Here is a 19,383-nt window from a genome sequence, read left to right as displayed (position 1 = left end):
TGTTGAACCAACCTTGCAGCCCAGGAATAAATCCTACTTGGTCATGGTGAATAATCCTTTTAATGTACTGTTGGATCCTATTGGCTAGTATTTTGGTGAGAATTTTTGCATCCATGTTCATCAGGGATATTGGTTTGTAATTCTCCCTTTTGATGGGGTATTTGTCTGGGTTTGGGATCAAGGTAATGCTGGCCTCATACAATGACTTAGGAAGTTTTCCTTCCATTTCTATTTTTTGGAACAGTTTCAGAAGAAAAGGTATTCATTCTTCTTTAAATGTTTGGTAGAATTCCCCTGGGAAGCCAGCTGGCCCTGGGCTCTTGTTTGTTGGGAGATTTTTGATGACTGCTTCAGTTTCCTTACTGGTTATGGGTCTGTTCAGGTTTTCTGTTTCTTCTTGGTTCAGTTTTGGTAGTTTATACGTCTCTAGGAATGCATCCATTTCTTCCAGGTCGTCTAATTTGCTGGCATATAGTTGCTCATAATATGTTCTTATAATTGTTTGTATTTCTTTGGTGTTGGTTCTGATCTCTCATCTTTCATTCATGATTTTATTTATTTGGGTCCTTTCTCTTTTCTTTTTAATAAGTTTGGCCAGGGGTTTATTAATCTTATTAATTCTTTCAAAGAACCAGCTCCTAGTTTCGTTGATCTGTTCTACTGTTCTTTTGGTTTCTATTTCATTGATTTCTGCTCTGATCTTTATTATTTCTCTTCTCCTGCTGGGTTTAGCCTTTATTTGCTGTTCTTTCTCCAGCTCCTTTAGGTGTAGGGTTAGGTTGTGTATTTTGAGACCTTTCTTGTTTCTTGAGAAAGGCTTGTATTGGTATATACTTACCTCTTTGCTGCATCCCAAAGATTTTGAACAGTTGTGTTTTTATTTTCATTTGTTTGCATGATTTTTAAAAATTCTTCTTTAATTTCCTGGTTGACCAATTCATTCTTTAGTAGGATGTTCTTTAGCCTCCATGTATTTGGGTTCTTTCCAACTTTCCTCTTTTGATTGGAGTTCTAGTTTCAAAGCATTGTGGTCCGAAAATAGGCAGGGAATGATCCCAATCTTTTAGTACTGGTTGAGACCTGATTTGTGACCCAGGATGTGATCTATTCTGGAGAATGTTCCATGTGCTCTAGAGAAGAATGTGTATTCTGTTGCTTTGGGATGGAATGTTCTGAGTATATCTGTGAAGTCCATCTGGTCCAGTGTGTCATTTAAAGCCTTTATTTCCTTGTTGATCTTTTGCTTAGGTGATCTGTCCCTTTCAATGAGGTGGGTGTTAAAGTCCCCTACTATTATTGTATTATTGTTGATGTGTTTCTTTGATTTTGTTATTAATTGGCTTATATAATTGGCTGCTCCCATGTTAGGGGCATAGATATTTAAAATTATTAGGTCTTCTTGTTGGATAGACCCTTTAAGTATGATATAGTGTCTTTCCTCATCTCTTATTATAGTCTTCGGTTTAAAATCTAATTTGTCTGATATAAGGATTGCCACCCCAGCTTTCTTTTGATGTCCATTAGCATGGTAAATGGTTTTCCACCCCTCACTTTAAATCTGGAGGTGTCTTTGGGTCTAAAATGAGTCTCTTACAGACAGCATATCGATGGGTCTTGTTTTTTATCCAATCTGATAGCCTGTGTCTTTTGATTGGGGCATTTAGCCCATTTACATTCAGGGTAACTATGGAAAGATACAAATTTAGTGCCATAGTATTGCCTGTAAGGTGACTGTTACTGTATATTGTCTGTGTTCCTTTCTGGTCTATGTTACTTTTAGGCTCTCTCTTTGCTTAGAGGACCCCTTTCAATATTTCTTGTAGGGTTGGTTTGGCATTCGCCAATTCTTTTAGTTTTTGTTTGTCCTGGAAACTTTTTATCTCTCCTTCTATTTTCAGTGACAGCCTAGCTGGATATAGTATTCTGGGCTGCATATTTTTCTCGTTTAGTGCCCTGAATATATCATGCCAGTCCTTTCTGGCCTGCCAGGTCTCTGTGGATAGGTCTGCTGCCAATCTAATGTTTCTACTGTTGTAGGTTACAGACCTCTTGTCTCGAGCTGCTTTCAGGATTATCTCTTTGTCTCTGAGACTTGTAAGTTTTACTATTAGATGTCGGGGTGTTGACCTGTTTTTATTGATTTTGAGGGGGTTCTCTTTGCCTCCTGGATTTTGATGCCTGTTTCCTTCCCCAAATTAGGGAAGTTTTCTGCTATAATTTGCTCCAGTATACCTTCTGCCCCTCTCTGTCTTTCTTCTTCTTCTGGGATCCCAATTATTCTAATATTGTTTTGTCTTACAGTATCACTTATCTCTCGATTTCTCCCATCGTGATCCAGTAGTTTATCTCTCTTTTTCTCAGCTTCTTGATTCTCCATCATTTGGTCTTCTGTATCACTAATTCTCTCTTCTTCCTCATTTATCCTAGCAGTTAGAGCCTCCATTTTTGATTGCACCTCATTAATAGCCTTTTTGATTTCAACTTGGTTAGATTTTAGTTCTTTTATTTCTCCAGAAAGGGATTCTCTAGTACCTTCTATGCTTTTTTCAAGCCCAGCTTGTGTATTTATAATCATCATTCTGAACTCAAGTTCTGACATCTTACTAATGTCCGTATTGATTAGGTCCCTGGCAGTCAGTACTGCCTCTTGCTCTTTTTTTTGAAGTGAGTTTTTCCATTTTGTCATTTTTTCCAGAGAAGAATAGATGAATGAGAGAACAAAATGCTAAAAGGGTAACAACGACCCCAGAAAAATATACACTGAACAAATCAGATGGGACCCAAAACTGGGGGGGAGAAGAAAGGAAAAAAAAAAAAAGAATATGATCAGGCTGGTGAATAGAAGAGAGCCACACACTAGATTTTGGGTGTATTTTGGTCTGTTAGAAGAAACTGCCTCCCAAAATTTTAAAGAAAGAAAAACTTTTATGTATACAAAAATAAGGGTAGGGGCGCCTGGGTGACTCAGTCATAAAGCGTCTGCCTTCGGCTCAGGTCATGATCCCAGGGCCCTGGGATCGAGCCCCACATAAGGCTCCCTGCTCAGTGGAGAGCCTGCTTCTCCCTCTCCCACTCCCTCCGCTTGTGTTCCCTCTTTCGCTGTGTCTCCCTCTGTCAAAATAAATAAATAAAATCTTTAAAAAAAAATAAGGGTAAATCTGATGAAGGGATGGAATATGACTGTAAAGATGAAAATTAAAAAAGATTTTAAAAAAGGAATTGATAAGATGAGAAGTTGGTTGAAAAAAGAAAGAAGAAGAAAAAAAGAGAATGTGATCAGGCGAGAGAGTAGAACAAAGCCATACACTAGATTTAGGGTATATTTTGGTCTGTTAGAAGAAACTGTATCCCAAAATTTTAAAGAAAGAAAAACTTATAAATATACAAAAAATAAGGTTAAGTACAATGAAGGGATAGAATCTGACTTTCAGAAAGTGATCGCTTTTCTGTTCATAGAATTGCTGCTATTATTTTCTTCGATCTCCTGTTGAGTTTGTAGGTGTTCAGAATGGCTTGATAACTATCTAGCTGAATTCCTGAGAGAGGACCAAATTTAGGTCTCCTACTCCTCTGCCATCTTGCTCCTCCAATATTAATAGATTTAAAATTATTAAATTAATTTTAATTTTATTTTTTAAAGGTTTATTTGAGAGATTGAGCAAGAGAGAGTATGAACAGTGGGGAGGGGCAAGGGAGAGGGAGAAGCAGGCTCCCCACTGAGCAGGGAGCCCGACATGGGACTTGATCCCAGGACCCCAGGATCATGACCTGAGCCAAAGACAGATGCTTGACCAACTGAGCCACCCAGGTACCCCTATTTTTTTTTTTTAAGATTTATTTATTTTAGAGAGTGTGTGTGAGCGGGTGGAGGGGCAGAGGGAGATAGGAAGAGAATTTCAAGTAGACTCCGCTCTTGCAGAGCCCGACAGCTCAATCTCACAACTTGAGATCATGATCTGAGCTGAAACCAAGAGTCAGATGCTCTGACTGAGCGCCCCTAAAATTTTTTTAAATTACTGGTAACAAAGATTATTACTACATAAGGACAGAAATTCAAATCACCAGAAAGATATAAATCTAAACTTATATACACCTAATAAAAGTAACTTTAAAAATTGATAGAAATACACAGAAATCAATAAATTCAGTATCCTAATGAGAGATTCTAATTTTTGGTAAGTCAAACACCAAAAACTAGTAAGGATTTAGACTATTAGAACAACATAATTAACAAACTTATAGTTTACTATAGAACTGTGTACCCAATAATCAAAGAATACATATTCTTTTCAAGTACACTTAGGTCATTTATAAAGGCTGACCACTTACTATGCATATTTAAATACATTTCAAATAAGTGGTGTCATAATTGACCACAGTATAATTAAACATACATATAAGGAAAAAAAATCCTCCTTATTTGGAAATTAGAAAGCAGACATAATTAAAATGTGGATTAAAGATGAAATCTACAGTGGAAATTTGAATATGCTTTAAAAATGAAAAAAGATGAAAACTCCACATACCAACACTTGTGGAATACAGTGAGATCAATATTGTAAGAAACATTAATGTCTTTATTTTTTCTTTTTTAAGATTTTATTTATTTATTTGTCAGAGAGAGAGACAGAACACAAGCAGGGGGAGAAGCAGGCAGAGGGAGAAGCAGGCTCCCTGCCGAGCAAGGAGCCTGATGTGGGACTCGATCCCAGGACCCTGGGATCATGACCTGAGCCGAAGGCGGCCGCTTAACCGACTGAGCCACCCAGGCGTCCCATTAATGTCTTTAAATGTTATACTAGAAAAAAAGTCAATAGGTAGGTATAAAAATTAAGGAGTAGGAAAAACAACAAAGAAAGCAGAAAGGAGGGAAAATAAGGCCGAAGAGAGAAATTAATGAAAATTAAAGATAAAACAGACTTTCTTCAAAGTCAAACTTTTGTCTTTTTTTACTAATATAAAATTTCTGGTGAGATTGATTTTTTTTTTTTAATGAAAGTAACTAAAAGGCTCAAACTATTAGAAATGCTAAAAAGAGATATAACCCCAGATGGACAGATATTAAAATGCTCAGAATGCCATGAAAATTTGCATGCAAATAAATTTAAACACAAAAAAATAAATAGACTGGGGCGCCTTGGTGGCTCAGTTGGTTAAGAGTCTGCCTTCGGCTCAGGTCATGATCCCAGGGTTCTGGGATGGAGCCCCCACATCAGGCTCCTTGCTCAGCGGGGAGCCTGCTTCTCCATCTACCTGCCACTCTCCCTGATTGTGCTGTCTCTCTCTCTCTGTGAAATAAATAAATAAAATCTTTAAAAAAAATAAATGGACTAATTCCTAGAAAATCATAATTTATCAAACTGACTTGAGAAGAAGTAAAAAGCCTGAATAGTTCTATGATTATTAAAGATATTGAATTGGTATTTAAAAATATCCCCACTTACACACACACAACACACACACACACACACACACACACACACATACCCCAAAATCACCAAGCCCAAATTGTATCACAGAAGTGTTCTGTCAAAATTTCAGGAGAATAGAAGGTAATATTTCTAAATCATTTTGTAAGGCCAGTATAACAATGATACCAAAGCTGATAAAGATTGCACATGAAAGGAAAATTAGAGGCCATTCTTACTCTTAAGTGTGGATTAAGAATTCTAAACAAAATCCAAATTCATCTGTATATAAGAAAGATAATATCATACCAAATTGGGTTTTTCCTAGGAATAAAAAGGTGATCTAACTTCAGAAAATGTATAAATATAATTGCCAGTTGGTAGATTAAAGGAGAAAAACCACATTAATTATTCCAACAGATACAGAAAAACAAGTAGAAAAAAAATAACAATTTATACTTTAAAACTCTTAGCAAACTGGAAGGCCAAAGTACAATAGTCCCCCCTTATGTGTGGGGGATATGTCTCAAGACCCCCAGTGGATGCCTGAGACTGTTGATAGTACCGAACCCTATGAGTACAGTTGACCCTTGAACAACGTGGGTTTGAACTGCACAGATCCACTTTTATGTGGATTTTTTTTGGTAAATACCATAGAGTATTATAAATGTATTTTCTCTTCCTATGATTTTCGTAATGTTTTCTTTTCTCTAGCTTAGTTTATTGTAAGAACACCTTGTACAATACATACAACATACAAAGTATGTGTTAATCAACTGTTTTTGTTATTGTTAAGCTTCCAGTCAACAGTAGGCTGTTAGTAGTTAAGTTTTGGGGGAATCAAGAGTTACACACGGATTTTCAACTGCAGGGCAGTGGAGGTCAGCATCCCATGCTTCCAACACCGGCACTGTTTGGGCGAGCTGTACCACGTCTTTTCCCGTACATATATACTGGTGATAAAGTGTGACTTATAAAGTAGGCACAGTAAGAGATTAACAATGGGAACTAATAATAAAATAGAGGGGCGCCTGGGTGGCTCAGTTGTTAAGCATCTGCCTTCGGCTCAGGTCGTAATCCCAGGGTCCTGGGATCGAGCCCCGCATCGGGCTCCCTGCTCAGCCGGGAGCCTGCTTCTCCCTCTCCCACTCCCCCTGCTTGTGTTCCCTGTCTAGCTGTCTCTCTCTCTCTGTCAAATAAATAAATAAAATCTTAAAAAAAAAAAAGAACAATTACAGCAATATACATAATAAAAGCTATACGCAATTTAAAACTTATTGTTTATTTCTGGAATTTTTTATTTAATATTTTTGGACTGCAGAGCACCCCAGGTAACTGAAACTGCAAAAAGTGAAGAGTGGATGGGAGGCGAGGACTGCTGTGTTTCCTCAGCCTGATAAATGGTTAACTATTGGAAACCTGTAGCAAACATCATTTTAATTAATGAAGTGTTAGATATAATCACATTAAAATCAGGAGCAGTAAGTAAATAAATAAATGAAAATAAAAATAAAATCAGGAACAAGACCAAAAAGCCTGAAATCATTGCTTCTCTTCAGCAGTGAAGTAGAGGTTCTAGACAGTGCATAACAGAAGAAAAATCAAAGTTATATAGATTTGCAATTCATATGATTTTTTTTACAAAAAAAACCCCCAAATCTACAAACAAATTATAAGAAATGGTACGTTTAGCAAGGTGGGATTGTAATTAATATACTTATAAAATTCATTTGCATTTTGTATACTGGCAACAAACAAGAATACCATTTATAATAGCAATAAGTACTTAGGAATATATCTTACAAATGTTGTACAAAACCTGTATGGAAATCATTATAAAACATTATTGAAAGTTACTGAGGGAAAACAAATAGAAATACTGTTCAAGAATAAGAAGTTCAATAATATCAATGGGTCAATTCTCTGCAAATTAATTATGGATTCAATAAAATGCCATTCCAAATCCCAACATTTTTTTGAGGAACTTGATAAGCTAATTCTCAATTGTATGGAAGAACAAAGGACCAAGAGTAATCAGGATACTCCTGAAGATGATGATGCCCAGGCTTGGAGGGGAAGGTTTCTTTTTCTTTTTCTTTTTTTTTTTAAAGATTTTATTTATTTATTTGACAGAGACAGAGTGAGAGAAGGAACACAAGCAGGGGGAGTGGGAGAGGGAGAAGCAGGCTTCCCGCGGAGCAGGGAGCCCGATGTGGGGCTCGATCCCAGGACCCTGGGACCATGACCTGAGCCGAAGGCAGACGCTTAACGACTGAGCCACCCAGGCGCCCCGAGGGGAAGGTTTCTTATTCTACCAGACAGCAAGATTTCAGATAGTCATGAAGACAGAGTGGTTGGTATTGGTGCGGGGATACCCAGGTGGACCAAAGGAGCATAGTAGAGAGCTTAGAAGCATTTATCTGGAGAGCCTAGATAAATGACAAAGGTGGACCGTAGATCAGAGAGGATCTCATCCAGTGGGAATGCTACAATTAGGTTGTCATATGGATAAAAACAAAATTGATTTTTATGATGGTGTAGTTCTGATCCAGTTCCAGACTGATGAAAATCTTAAATATGAATCGCAATTTTTTTTAAAGTTTAAGAGAAAATAGAAATGAATAGTTTCTTAATTTTAAGGTAGAAAAGGATTTCTTAAGACACACAAAGTGTAGACCTTAGAAAGACTAATAAATTGGACTACATTGAACCTAAGAACTACTGTTTGACAAGAGACGCCATAAACCATGAATAGCTAAGCCTGCACTCTGAAAAGGTACTTGCAACCTGTAAACTGATTAAGTATCCAAAATTAGTATCCAGAATTTATGAAAAATTTCTACAAATTAAAAGGTGAAAGTCAAATAACCAGTAGAAAATTGTGCAAAACACGTGAACAAGGGAAAGCATGAATGGCAAATTTGGTTCATAAATACATCTGACCCCCTTTCTCACCTGGGAGATGAACAAATATTACAAAGTCTGATAATAGTAATATTGACCAGAAGGGTGGGGGGGGTCAAGGAGGATTTATTTTTATTTATTTTTATTTTTTAATTTTTTATTGTTATGTTAATCCCCATACATTACATCATTAGTTTTTGATGTAGTGTTCCATGATTCATTGTTTGCGTATAACACCCAGTGATCCATTCAGAACGTGTCCTCTTTAATACCCATCACCAGGCTAACCCATCCCCTCACTCCCCTCCCCTCTAGAACCCTCAGTTTGTTTTTCAGAGTCCATAGTCTCTCATGGTTCATCTCCGCCTCCGATTTCCCCCCCTTCATTCTTCCCCAAGGAGAATTTTTATATACGCCGGGTGAGAGTTGAAATTGCTATAACCGCCTTGGCCAGCTGTTTGTGATTATCTTGTAAAATTGAACATTTGTACATCCTACAGTCTTACAATTCTGCTGTGTATATTCAGTAGAGAAACTTGTACTTGTGCACATGTCTGACAGGAGATCTGTCCCAGACTGCCGATAGTAGTGTTTGTTCAAATGGAAAACTGAAAATCATCCCCACTGTCCACGAACAGAAGAATGGATAAAAGTGATACCAGCCCATATGGGATACTGTACAACAGTATAAGCCAACAACCCATATGACAATGTGGATTAATCCTAAAATATAAATTGAGTAAAAAACAGCAAGTCAGTAAACTACAATGTCATATCATTTTTCCCATAAAGTTCATAGGCAAAACTATAGAATATATTACGTAGGGACATACATTTGTAACCTAGTTTTTAAAAAGAAAAAAAGGAATCATGAACATAAAATTCAAGATAAGTTCTCTCTTGCTGGGAGGCAGGAGGATAGGGTGGAGAAGATAGCATACAAATAGACATAATTGTTCTAGTTCTTAAATTGGGTTAATGAGGTTGTATGCTTTTGTGTGTCAATTATTATGTAATCAGAAGTATTAAAATAGACTGGTCAAAGAGGTTATATATATTCTCTACCACTCCTTTTTAGAGAATCATCTGTGTGCAGAAGAGCATTAACATGGCAGGCCTGCACTGCTGTCTCTAGAAAAGTCTGCTGGCCCCTGGGTGGCATCTGGGAACTTGGATTTTAGGAGCTGACGAGTGGCTCACTGTACCTAAGCTGTTTGTACAAACAACATGGTCTATGCAAAACACCTACTTTCCTTCTGGGTGTCTGGAATATGGGTACTTGCCAGCCAGAGGCTACTTATATGATCAGCCTCCGATAGAAACCCTGAGCAATGAGTGTTTCATGAGCTTCTGTGGTTGGCAGCATTTCACACGGGGGAGTTAATCCTCTGTGTCTCCCCTGGGAACGGACCCATGGAAGCTTGCGCCTGGTTTGCTCTGGACTTCGCCCCATGAGCTTTTCCCCTTTGATGCTTGTGCTTGTGTCCTTTTGCTGTAATAAATCACAGCCGTGAGGACAACTGTGCAGTCCTCTGAATCTTCCTAGTGAATTACTAAACCCGAGGGTGGTCTTGGTGACCTCTACACAACCTATAACTTAAAATTGCAAACTTTGTTATGCAAACTTCAAGGAGGTTGGCAGCTAAACAATTCATACTAGTCACATAGGCCATTTCCAAGTATACTTGATATAATATGACGGGGCAGGGGTAGGGGATGTACACAGGGCAGAGATTTGGTTGCATGTTGATAAAGACAGTCCATGCAGTTTATATATTCTGGGGAAGTTTTTTAAAGCAAATAATGGTCACAGGTATCTTCTGAATTGCACTCCAGTTATCAGTGTTACTCTCAAGCATGTGAAAATAATTGTGTGTGCACACTCACGAGGATTCTTTCAATTTGTGTGTGGTTAGGTGCCAAGCACTGCAGTAAAGATTCTGTGGTCATAGGTTTCTTGATTAGTTTTCCAGTGGAGGAAGTAACTGTTGTCCAGGTGAAATTGGATTACCAGACATCTGTCGTAAAAGTCCTTACCATGTATGTAATGTTTCTTCCAGAGACGTGTTACATCAGAACTTTGAGAGTTACAAGCCCGAGGTACAAGAGCTGATCTGTGTAGCTGATCGTTTGGGATCACTGATGCAATATGAGACACCTGGTTTCCTGCCAAACAAGAGAATACACAGAGGTATTCTGAAACTGTCTGAACATGGAAATATTTCTGACATAAGAACAAGGATTGTCAAACCCTGTTGTGCTTTAAAAAAAAATCATTTGTGCTGTTGACTCAGAATCTCCATTTAATCGAGACAAAAGTGTAGAGATTCATTTAGAGAATTCTGGAAGAAGACTGCCGCCAGCATGACTTTTATGCTGTTGCGATAGTGTAGATACAGAATATAGGTCTTAGGTCATCACTGCAGATCAGACGGTTCATCCACGGGAGCTGTTTGCTTAGTGTGGGAGCGAGGGAGAATTTAAACCTCCAGTTGCATCAGTAGGAGGCAGAGCTGGGAGGAGACAACTTTGGGGGTGCCTCTACGTTCCCCTGATAGATTTTAGTTTTATTAGGACCATCACAACTGTAATGTATCTCTGGTCTTGTTAAATTATCAATACTTAACAATTCTTTCTTTCTACAGTGACTCTGGAGTTATCCCCGAGACTGTGTAAAGTGGGTGAAAATCAGTTCCTCTCAAGTGTACTTACAAACGCTTGTTTTCTCAACTTTTCCTTCTTTTAGCCATGGGTTTGGCGGCATTGGAGGTCATGCAAGCTGTCCAGCGTACGTGGACCAACTCGAAAGTTCGAATGAATGGGAAAACACGGCTAATGCAGTGGAGAGACATGTTCGACATTGCAGTAAAGTGGAGACGGTGACTAATCTTTAAATGAAAATAAACTCGAAGTGTTATCATTGTAAAACAGTAGAAGCCTCCCCTAGTTAACAGGTGTTTTGGAATAGTATAGTTGACGCACAGTATTATGTGAGTTTCAGGTTTTCGGCATAGAGATGCGACGAGTGTGTATGTTACACCGTGCTCACACGAGTGTAGCTACCACCCGTCCCCACACAGCACTGTTACGGTATTGCTGACTATGGTCCTCATGCTGGGCCTCTCATCCCTGTGACTTGTTTCCATAACTGGAGGCCTGTACCTCCCACTTAGTTAACAGGTTTTGAATCTTGTCTGTCTACTAACAATAGGCCTTATAAGTTACGTTTTCCTCTCTCAAGTTTGTCAGAAATTGCTGGCATTGTTATTCTTTAAAATACACTCAACTCATGTTTATGAATTATAGGGATTGAGTGCTGTCAAGTTTCCAAGCATATTTTTAAGTGAAGTGTTTTTGAAAAAGCAGTCTCTTTGAAAGAGCATAACATAATCTGGGGTGCCTTTGAATGAACTTCGGTGTACCAGTCCTTTGATAGTTGAAGTGTGTGCCTGCCTAACCAGCTACAATTTAGTGGGGTAAACCACTGATACTCACTTATATGAGAAAAATACTGCCCTTCTAGTAAACCTGTACTGACTTCCTACTTGGTCCAACTGGAACATCTATTTGGAATCTGCAGGTTGGTGTTGCATATTTTTAGATGTAATAGCCTGAGCAGTTGCTTTCTCCCCGCTTTTGCAAAGACTTCTCATGTTTTGTTGTTAATGCTTTTGAGCGTTTGTAGGTTTTATAAGGTCTTCATCTTTAACAAGCTCTGTTTTATAGGATTGCCGACCCAGACCAGCCAGTGTTGTGGTTAGATCAAATGCCAGCACGAAGTCTTAGCAGAGGTTTTAATAACCACATCAATTTGATCAGGTAGGAACCTTTTGTGCATCTTTCCTATTTTCACGGGAGTTTATTCCAAATAGGTCATGGAGACCGTGAGTGACCCTTGCTCCTTCCCTGGTGACTTTTGGACAAGGGCATACACAGATGAGCTCTGTGCCTGTGGGGTCCTGCCTGCATTCGCTTCAGCTAATCCAGTTGCAGGAAGAAATGCAGGACATGCCATGCTCCTTCCCCTGGCTCTTCTCTTTGATGCACAGCTCAGTTGAAGGGAAGACTGCCAGATTTTTGCCTAGGATGTCCTTCTCAAAGGGTCCTAAAACATCACAGCAAGTAATTAGAGGGAGAACATTACATTTTCCCATAATATCCTGATTATGTTGCATGGCTCAAAGAATTCTTGGACAAGAATTGTGGTGGGGGAAGCGCTCCCCTGTGCCATCTCTAAAACCCTAACAAACAGAGGGGTTGGCTCTGTAACACTCTGGTAGCTAAACCTTCCTGAAAGGGTGAGCCAGGTTAATCAGAGAGCTTCTGTCTTATCCAGAGGCTCTGCAAATTAGGGACATGTGTACTTATCCATCTTCATGTGCTTAGCCACCCTCAAAATAGATGATGAACAGATATTAAAGAACATCAGCTTCAAGGGGAGCCATGAATTTACTTCTAGATAAAATTTACAAATGTGGTAGTCGTGTCACGTCTAAAATGCTTCTCCTTCCAGAAGCCTGATCAAGAAAGTATCATTCAGTACAACTCTGACATTAAGTTTAATGGAAATGTCATTTATACTTTTTTTTTTTACTTCCTAGAAAAAAAATTTCTTTTCCTTTTGTGACTTGTGTGTTCCTGTTTCTTTCTAATTTGTGGCATGTATAGCTAGACTCCACTGGCTTTAACTGAAGGCCACTGTCCGTGTGTTGTGCTGTACAATAAGTGACGTCACTTAGTGAGGCCAGACTGGTAAACTGCGACGTAGTGTGTTCAGAGTGATGGTGGTCATGTGTACAGGACGCAGGGGGACACAGAAGAGGGGTGTCCAATCCAGCCTTTAGGTGATGCTTGTGCTGTGTGGGGAGATGGGAAGCAGAGAGGTGGATGAGGCATGAATGCACAAGCAAGTCAGGCATGGTCAGGAAAGGATGACTCCATCATTAGGACTGGTGATTAGTTTACAATTCAGAGAGTATTGTCAGGGATTGAGGCTTGAAAGACAGGTAGAGACCCAAATACAAAAACTTTCTTTCAAAATATAAATAACTTTAGATGCCATTTAAGGCTTTTTTTTTTTAAAGATGACGGAGAGCTGTTCAGAGCTTGTAAGCAGAGAAGTGGCAGAGCAGAGTTGCACATTCAGATGGTCACTTTGGCTGTAGGTGGCAGGATTGCTGGGAGAAGGTGGTGACCCGGGAGGGAAGGGAAGTGGTTGGAAAGTTGTGTAATAATTCAGATGAACAAGTATCAGCTTTGTGGAAGTGAGTGGGAGGGGACGGGATGGATATTGAGAGTGTCGCCTCAGGAGCACTGGTGGTGGGTTGGAAATCAGGGAGAGCGTGGGGAGCCATGGGAGACAGTCCCCGCTCTGGCTCAGGTGTGTGGTCCTTCCAGTCGGCCAGGTGACAGTAGGACAAAAAGTAGGTGGCCGTGTTTGGGGCTGGGGCTTGGGGCAGTGCAGGGTACGGGAGTGACTTCCTGCTCACAGTTACGGACTTGAGGTTTGAGATGTTGATAGGGAACCCAGGGAGCAGTTGGGTGTGTACGTGTTAGACACATGTATGCCTGTGGGGTGTGTACATCAGCATGTTGGCTGTACATGAAGTTCGGGGAGAGAGTTGTAAAACTAGGAGGTGGGGACAGAAATGTGAGTAAAATAATATGTAGAGCAGGCAGAGACGAAGGCCACACGTGAGCTCAACTGCAAGAAGGAGTGGGAGCAGATAATGTTACAGGGAGAACCAAGGGAGAGGAGAAAAACTAAAGGGGTTCCTAAAAGGAAATTGGCCTAGAAGTACTTGAGGATCTTTCTTCCCATTTTGGCATCTCCGAGGCTGAGTTTGGTGCCTCTCCTACCAGAAAAAGCTGCAAGAGCTGACGAGCCATCTTACTAAGACAGTTCTTTGCTGCTTCTATTCATTGGTCGCAAGCAACCATGTTTTCCAAACTTTTTTGCTACCTTATTCTCTTGGCTCTCTTATTGTTCTTTTGAATTAACTTGGAAATCAGATGTTTCAGATATGTTCCTTTGTAAAAAGATCCTTAAAATTTTTTTTCTTACAGGGGTCAGGTGATTAACATGAGATACCTGGAGTATTTTGAGAAGATTCTTCATTTTATTAAAGATAGAATTCTTGTTTATCACGGGTAATCCTTCAGTTTTCTTTTTCATAGTAATTGCCAGCTTTGATATATTTTACATTAGTTATATTTGTAAAACTTGAAAACTAAGCCTATTGACAGACTAAACAAAGTATATCAAATGTTTACACAGCATTTGGAATCATAAAGTCTTTCAGTAATGACTTATCAACCTTTTAACAGCTTCACAAAATCCACAGAGTGTTTTTAATCTTACAATATTGTGACTTTTCTGATCTCTTTTCTCTAAAGAGAAGGACGTTTCTTTGAATTTCTTTATTCAGGATTTCATATTCATTCTCCCTCACATGAAAGGCTATATGGTATAGATATAATAACAAACAAAACACTGGGGAAAAAAGAATTCTGAATGGATCGTTATCACCAAGAAAATATAAAATTGGTATAAAAACCTAGCAGGATACTTCCATTTGAGCGACTTCAGAAAGGAAAAAAAAAACACTTCTAATTTCAGAGATGGCATAGGAGAATTAAGGTTTCATGGCCAAACCAAGATCCATACATGTATATATACACACTGGCTGTCAATCCATTCTGCTTTTCCCTGTTTCACTTTCTAGATGGGCTGCTATTTTCTTAATTGTCATCTGCAGCCCCAAATTCATGAGGATTAAGCCATCCCATTATTTAGAAACTTTTGTTCTGGCACACCATTTTGAATATTGATCTACTCACAATTGAGGATGATTTATTAAATTAAAGGTAATAGCAGTTAATGTAATTAATTATTACATTTCTGTATTAATTTTAGTTGCCATCTCCCTCTCTCTCTCTCTGTCTCTCACTCTTTCTCTTTTTAAGAGCTAATAATCCTAAAGGATTGTTGGAAGTTAGAGAAGCTCTGGAAAAGGTACACAAAGTAGAAGACCTTCTTCCGATTATGAAGGTAAGTTTATCATCAAAATCCTGGAAGGTGTTTTTAGAAAAACAAACAAACTAGAGCACTTTTTAAAAAGAATTCATAACTTTAAATGCATGTTTATTAATATTATGCTATAAGTATTTTAAAATTTATAAAGCATTCTACCTGAAAACACTAATGTAAACACACTCTGAATAAGAACCAAAATAAGACGCAGGCATCAGTCTCAAACATAAAAGCAAATCTGTGAGGAAGCAGTTCATACAGGAAACAGAAGGAAACTTAAAAATCTCTACAGTTGAATTCTGCTCCTGGCTACAGTGGAGTACTGAGTACTTGACTGCCTTTCCACACCATAGCAATTCTAAAACTGGACAAAATACAAGGCAACTATTTTCAGGTGTTGGCAATTACAAGACTGTGATTTTCGAGAAGAGGGGAACACCTGAGGTGAGCCCAGGTTCACCCCAGCTCTCTACCTGGGTTATGTACTAAACCACTGTGCATGTGGAGCCTAAACAGACTATGGTGGTCTTACTGAGCTAAGGAGGCAGCGATTGGAACTGGGATCTATTCAAGTGTCTGGACTTTACAGGGCAGAGTCCAGAAGAGGAGGGAGCTGTTCAAGGTGAGGAGTACCTGGAGGTCAGCATGGGAGATCCTTGTCATCCTTGGCTGAGAGCTCGACTGTGTGCGGGCAGTGAGACTCTGAGAGGCTCTGCAGAGAGTGGCCGCTGTGGGGGTGAGAGCTGAGCAGAGCTATTGGCGGTTTGACACCACTGAGAGACAGTGGAGTTGTGGCCTTGCCAGGATGGAGGGATCCCGTGAGGACCTTGAGCATCTTGTGACAACCCCAGGAAGGACACACTGTAGGTGTAAGACCACCTAGAATGAGGTTCACATCCTAGGACAAAATAGAGTGCCCTAACAGAGAAAAAAAACCAAGCCTAAAAGGATTAAATGGATCTGCTAGTGATTTGACTGCCTGCCAACACAAAATTCAACACCCTTTAAAGGAAGGAAACACAATCTAGACTTCTTAATTATTAGATAAATGAAGAAGCAGGAAAACGTGACCCATAACCAAGAAAAACAAAACCATTTAACAGGAGCAGACCCCCAGATGACGCAGAAGTTGGAATTAGCTCTTTTAAAGTCTTTGCTTCATAAACGTGTTCAAGGACTTAAAGGAAAACATGAACATAATGATGAAGAATCTCAGCAGGGAAATGGAAACTGTAAAAAGACCAAAAGAAAATCGGAGGACCCGAAAGTCCATGGTCTCCAATTCGGATGGGTAATCGGTTCACAAGACAGTTGTCTGTAATCCAGCACTTGGTTCACTTAGGATGCTGGACAGAGAACAAGGCTTTGTGGCATCCACAGTCTCATCATGAGGCCCAGCAAGGACCCAGATGTGGGTCCTGCCCCCTTTATCTAAAAGGGTGAATGAAGTCGAAGTCGGTGCCCACCCTCACAGAGAAGCCATTACTTGGGTTTTGCATATGGCCCAAGGTTTGTGTGCCAGTTCTCCACTTTCCTTGTCCAGAGGCCGTCTTCCCGATCAGAAGGTTTTACAAGGGTCTGCCATCACTTCTCAGGGGAGGCCAGTGATGGAATGCTACTCAGTAACAAAATGGAGCAAGGGGACTGCTATACACAGCAACCGGGGTGGACCTCAGAAACATGATGTTGAGCAAAGGAAGCCACATACAAAAGAGTATGATTCCATTTCTAAGAAGTCTGATCTATGGGGATAGATATCAGAACAATGGTGGCTTATGAGAAGTGAGATTTACCTTAATGGGGTAGGAGGAAGCTTTCCAGAATGATGGCAATACACTATATCTTGATGGTATAGTGGGTACATGGGTACATGGGTATGTACATTTGTCAGAATGCATCAAATTATACATGTGAAGTTCATCGTATGTAAATTTTACCTCAAAAGAAAGTACATAAACTAATTTCATAGATGGTAGATAGATAGATAGATAGATAGATAGATAGATAGATAGATAGAAGCAACAGAAAAAAAATAGAATTCTCATAAATTAGAAAATCTCAGATAGTTAGGCTAGTACATTAAAGACAGCTGAATATCAAATATATATGAACTGGAAGATCAATAAATTCTTCCAGAATGTAGTATATAAGAGACAAAGAAATATAAACTACAAGAGATGATGAACACAGAAGATGAAGAATGGACCTATCTGATAGAAATTCCAAAAGGAGAGAAGAAAGATAAAGAAGCAGAGCAAATAAAAAAAAAGAAAGAAAAGCAGAGCAATTAGTCAACAAAACAAAAGAAGGAAAGCTTGTAGAGAGATGAAAAGATCAGTTGAGGGCCCCCAGATGTTCAGCATGATGTTCAACATTGACACCTAGACACATTCTGATAAAATTTGGGGACTTCAAGGTGAAAAAGAGTTCCTCAAAAAAATTACACATAGAATTATCATATGATCCAACAACTCCACCTCTAGACGTGTGCTCCAAAGAATTGAAAGAAGCGACTTGAACAGATAATTTGTACACTCATGTTCGTGGCAGCATTGTTCACAGTAGCCAAGGGGTGGAAGCCCAAGTGTCCATTGATGGATGAATGGATAAATCATATGTGGTCTAGCCATACAATGGAATATTATTCAGCCTTGAGAAGGAAGGAAATTGTGACCCAGGCTACAACATGGATGAAGCTTGAGGACAGCTTCAAGCTTGAGGACATGCTACATAAAATAAGCCAGTCACAAAAGGACAAATACCCTGTGATTCCACTCATGTGAGGTGTTGAGAGGAGTCAAATTCATAGAGACAGAAGGTAGAATGGTGGCTGCCAGGGGCTGGGGGAGGGAGTCAGTGTTTAATGGGGACAGAGTTTGTATTTGAGTTGTTCTGTGGATTGGATGGTGGTGATGGTTGCAAACAGTGTGAATGTACTTAATGCCATCAAACTATACATTCACAAATGGTTAAAGTGGCAAATTTATGTGATGTATATTTTAACACACACACAAAAAGAACATCTTCAAGCTTCCAGAAAAAAAACAAATACTAAGGAAGGAGAATTCCACAGATGCCTGACTTCTCTCCAGCAATAGTGGATTCTAGAAGACAACTAAGGGGAATTTATTTGAACCCACTGTACCAGTGTTCAGGTATGAAGGTCAAATAAAAACTGTTTCAAGCATAGTCATTTAGGAATTTCATCAAACCTAGATTTTCTTTGTCAAAATGATTGAAAGACATTTGTGCTCTCACAAAATAAGCCCAAGAAAGAAGAAAACATGAGATATCAGAAATCATGGTGAACAAATAAGCCACTGAAATGAATTGTTAATGCCTGATGTTAAAAAATATACATGTCTGAAATTAAAGTACTAGCTAATGTCAACATTAAAGGTTGAAGAAAGTAGAGAGGAAGTAAAACTGTTACTATAAAGGTATTTATTTTTTCAATGAGAGAACATAATCACTGACTGACCCATGATATTGACAGGAAAATACATGTTTAATTATCTATATTAAAATTTAAAGGCAAACACTGAAAGAACAGAGGTAGGACGTATAATCTTCTAAATGCCTAGAAGGTAGGGAAACGGCATAAAGACAACAAAGTCAATTTAACTCAAAGTTTACGAAGAGTAGGGTGGGTAAGAAATGGATGTAATGGCAGTGAGAAGTCAGCCTGGCATTATAATTGATCCCTTAGTGAAAGATGGATGATTTCAGATTGGTGTTTTAAAGTCCAGCTATGTGCTGTTTACAGGAGACATGCATAGCAAGTTAACGTTTAAAAAGGGGAAGGGAGAAAGGTATACCAGGCAAATGCTAATGGAAGGAAACATGGGTGTGGCAATGTTAACATCAAAAGCAATGTAATTCAAGATGAAGGAGACTTCAAGGGACAGAAATTTTATTGTTTAAAAGTGTAAAATTAAGCAATTATAATTTTATGAACCTCTTCTCCGCCCAGGAATATAACTACTCAAAAATTTGCCAACAGCAGGTGGATTTTATTTTTTCCAATTGATGCTTTGA

At 39.0% G+C, this 19,383-nt stretch overlaps 1 protein-coding gene across 6 annotated transcripts in view; it reads left to right on the top strand.

Moving 5' to 3' along the window:
* TTC13 (tetratricopeptide repeat domain 13) overlaps positions 1-19,383 on the top strand; it is a 91,543-nt gene that overhangs the window by 60,227 nt on the left and 11,933 nt on the right. For all 6 annotated transcript variants that reach the window (XM_032430278.1, XM_032430277.1, XM_032430276.1 and 3 more), the window contains 5 exons: positions 10,373-10,503; positions 11,059-11,191; positions 12,039-12,131; positions 14,379-14,462; positions 15,279-15,363. In XM_032430278.1, the coding sequence (XP_032286169.1) occupies positions 10,373-10,503; positions 11,059-11,191; positions 12,039-12,131; positions 14,379-14,462; positions 15,279-15,363 (526 nt within the window). The remainder of the gene's footprint in view (positions 1-10,372; positions 10,504-11,058; positions 11,192-12,038; positions 12,132-14,378; positions 14,463-15,278; positions 15,364-19,383) is intronic.

The sequence above is a fragment of the Phoca vitulina genome, unplaced genomic scaffold, assembly GCF_004348235.1.
Source record: "Phoca vitulina isolate PV1807 unplaced genomic scaffold, GSC_HSeal_1.0 scaffold43, whole genome shotgun sequence".
NCBI lineage: Eukaryota > Metazoa > Chordata > Mammalia > Carnivora > Phocidae > Phoca > Phoca vitulina.
This window is presented reverse-complemented; position numbering and strand designations above follow the sequence as displayed.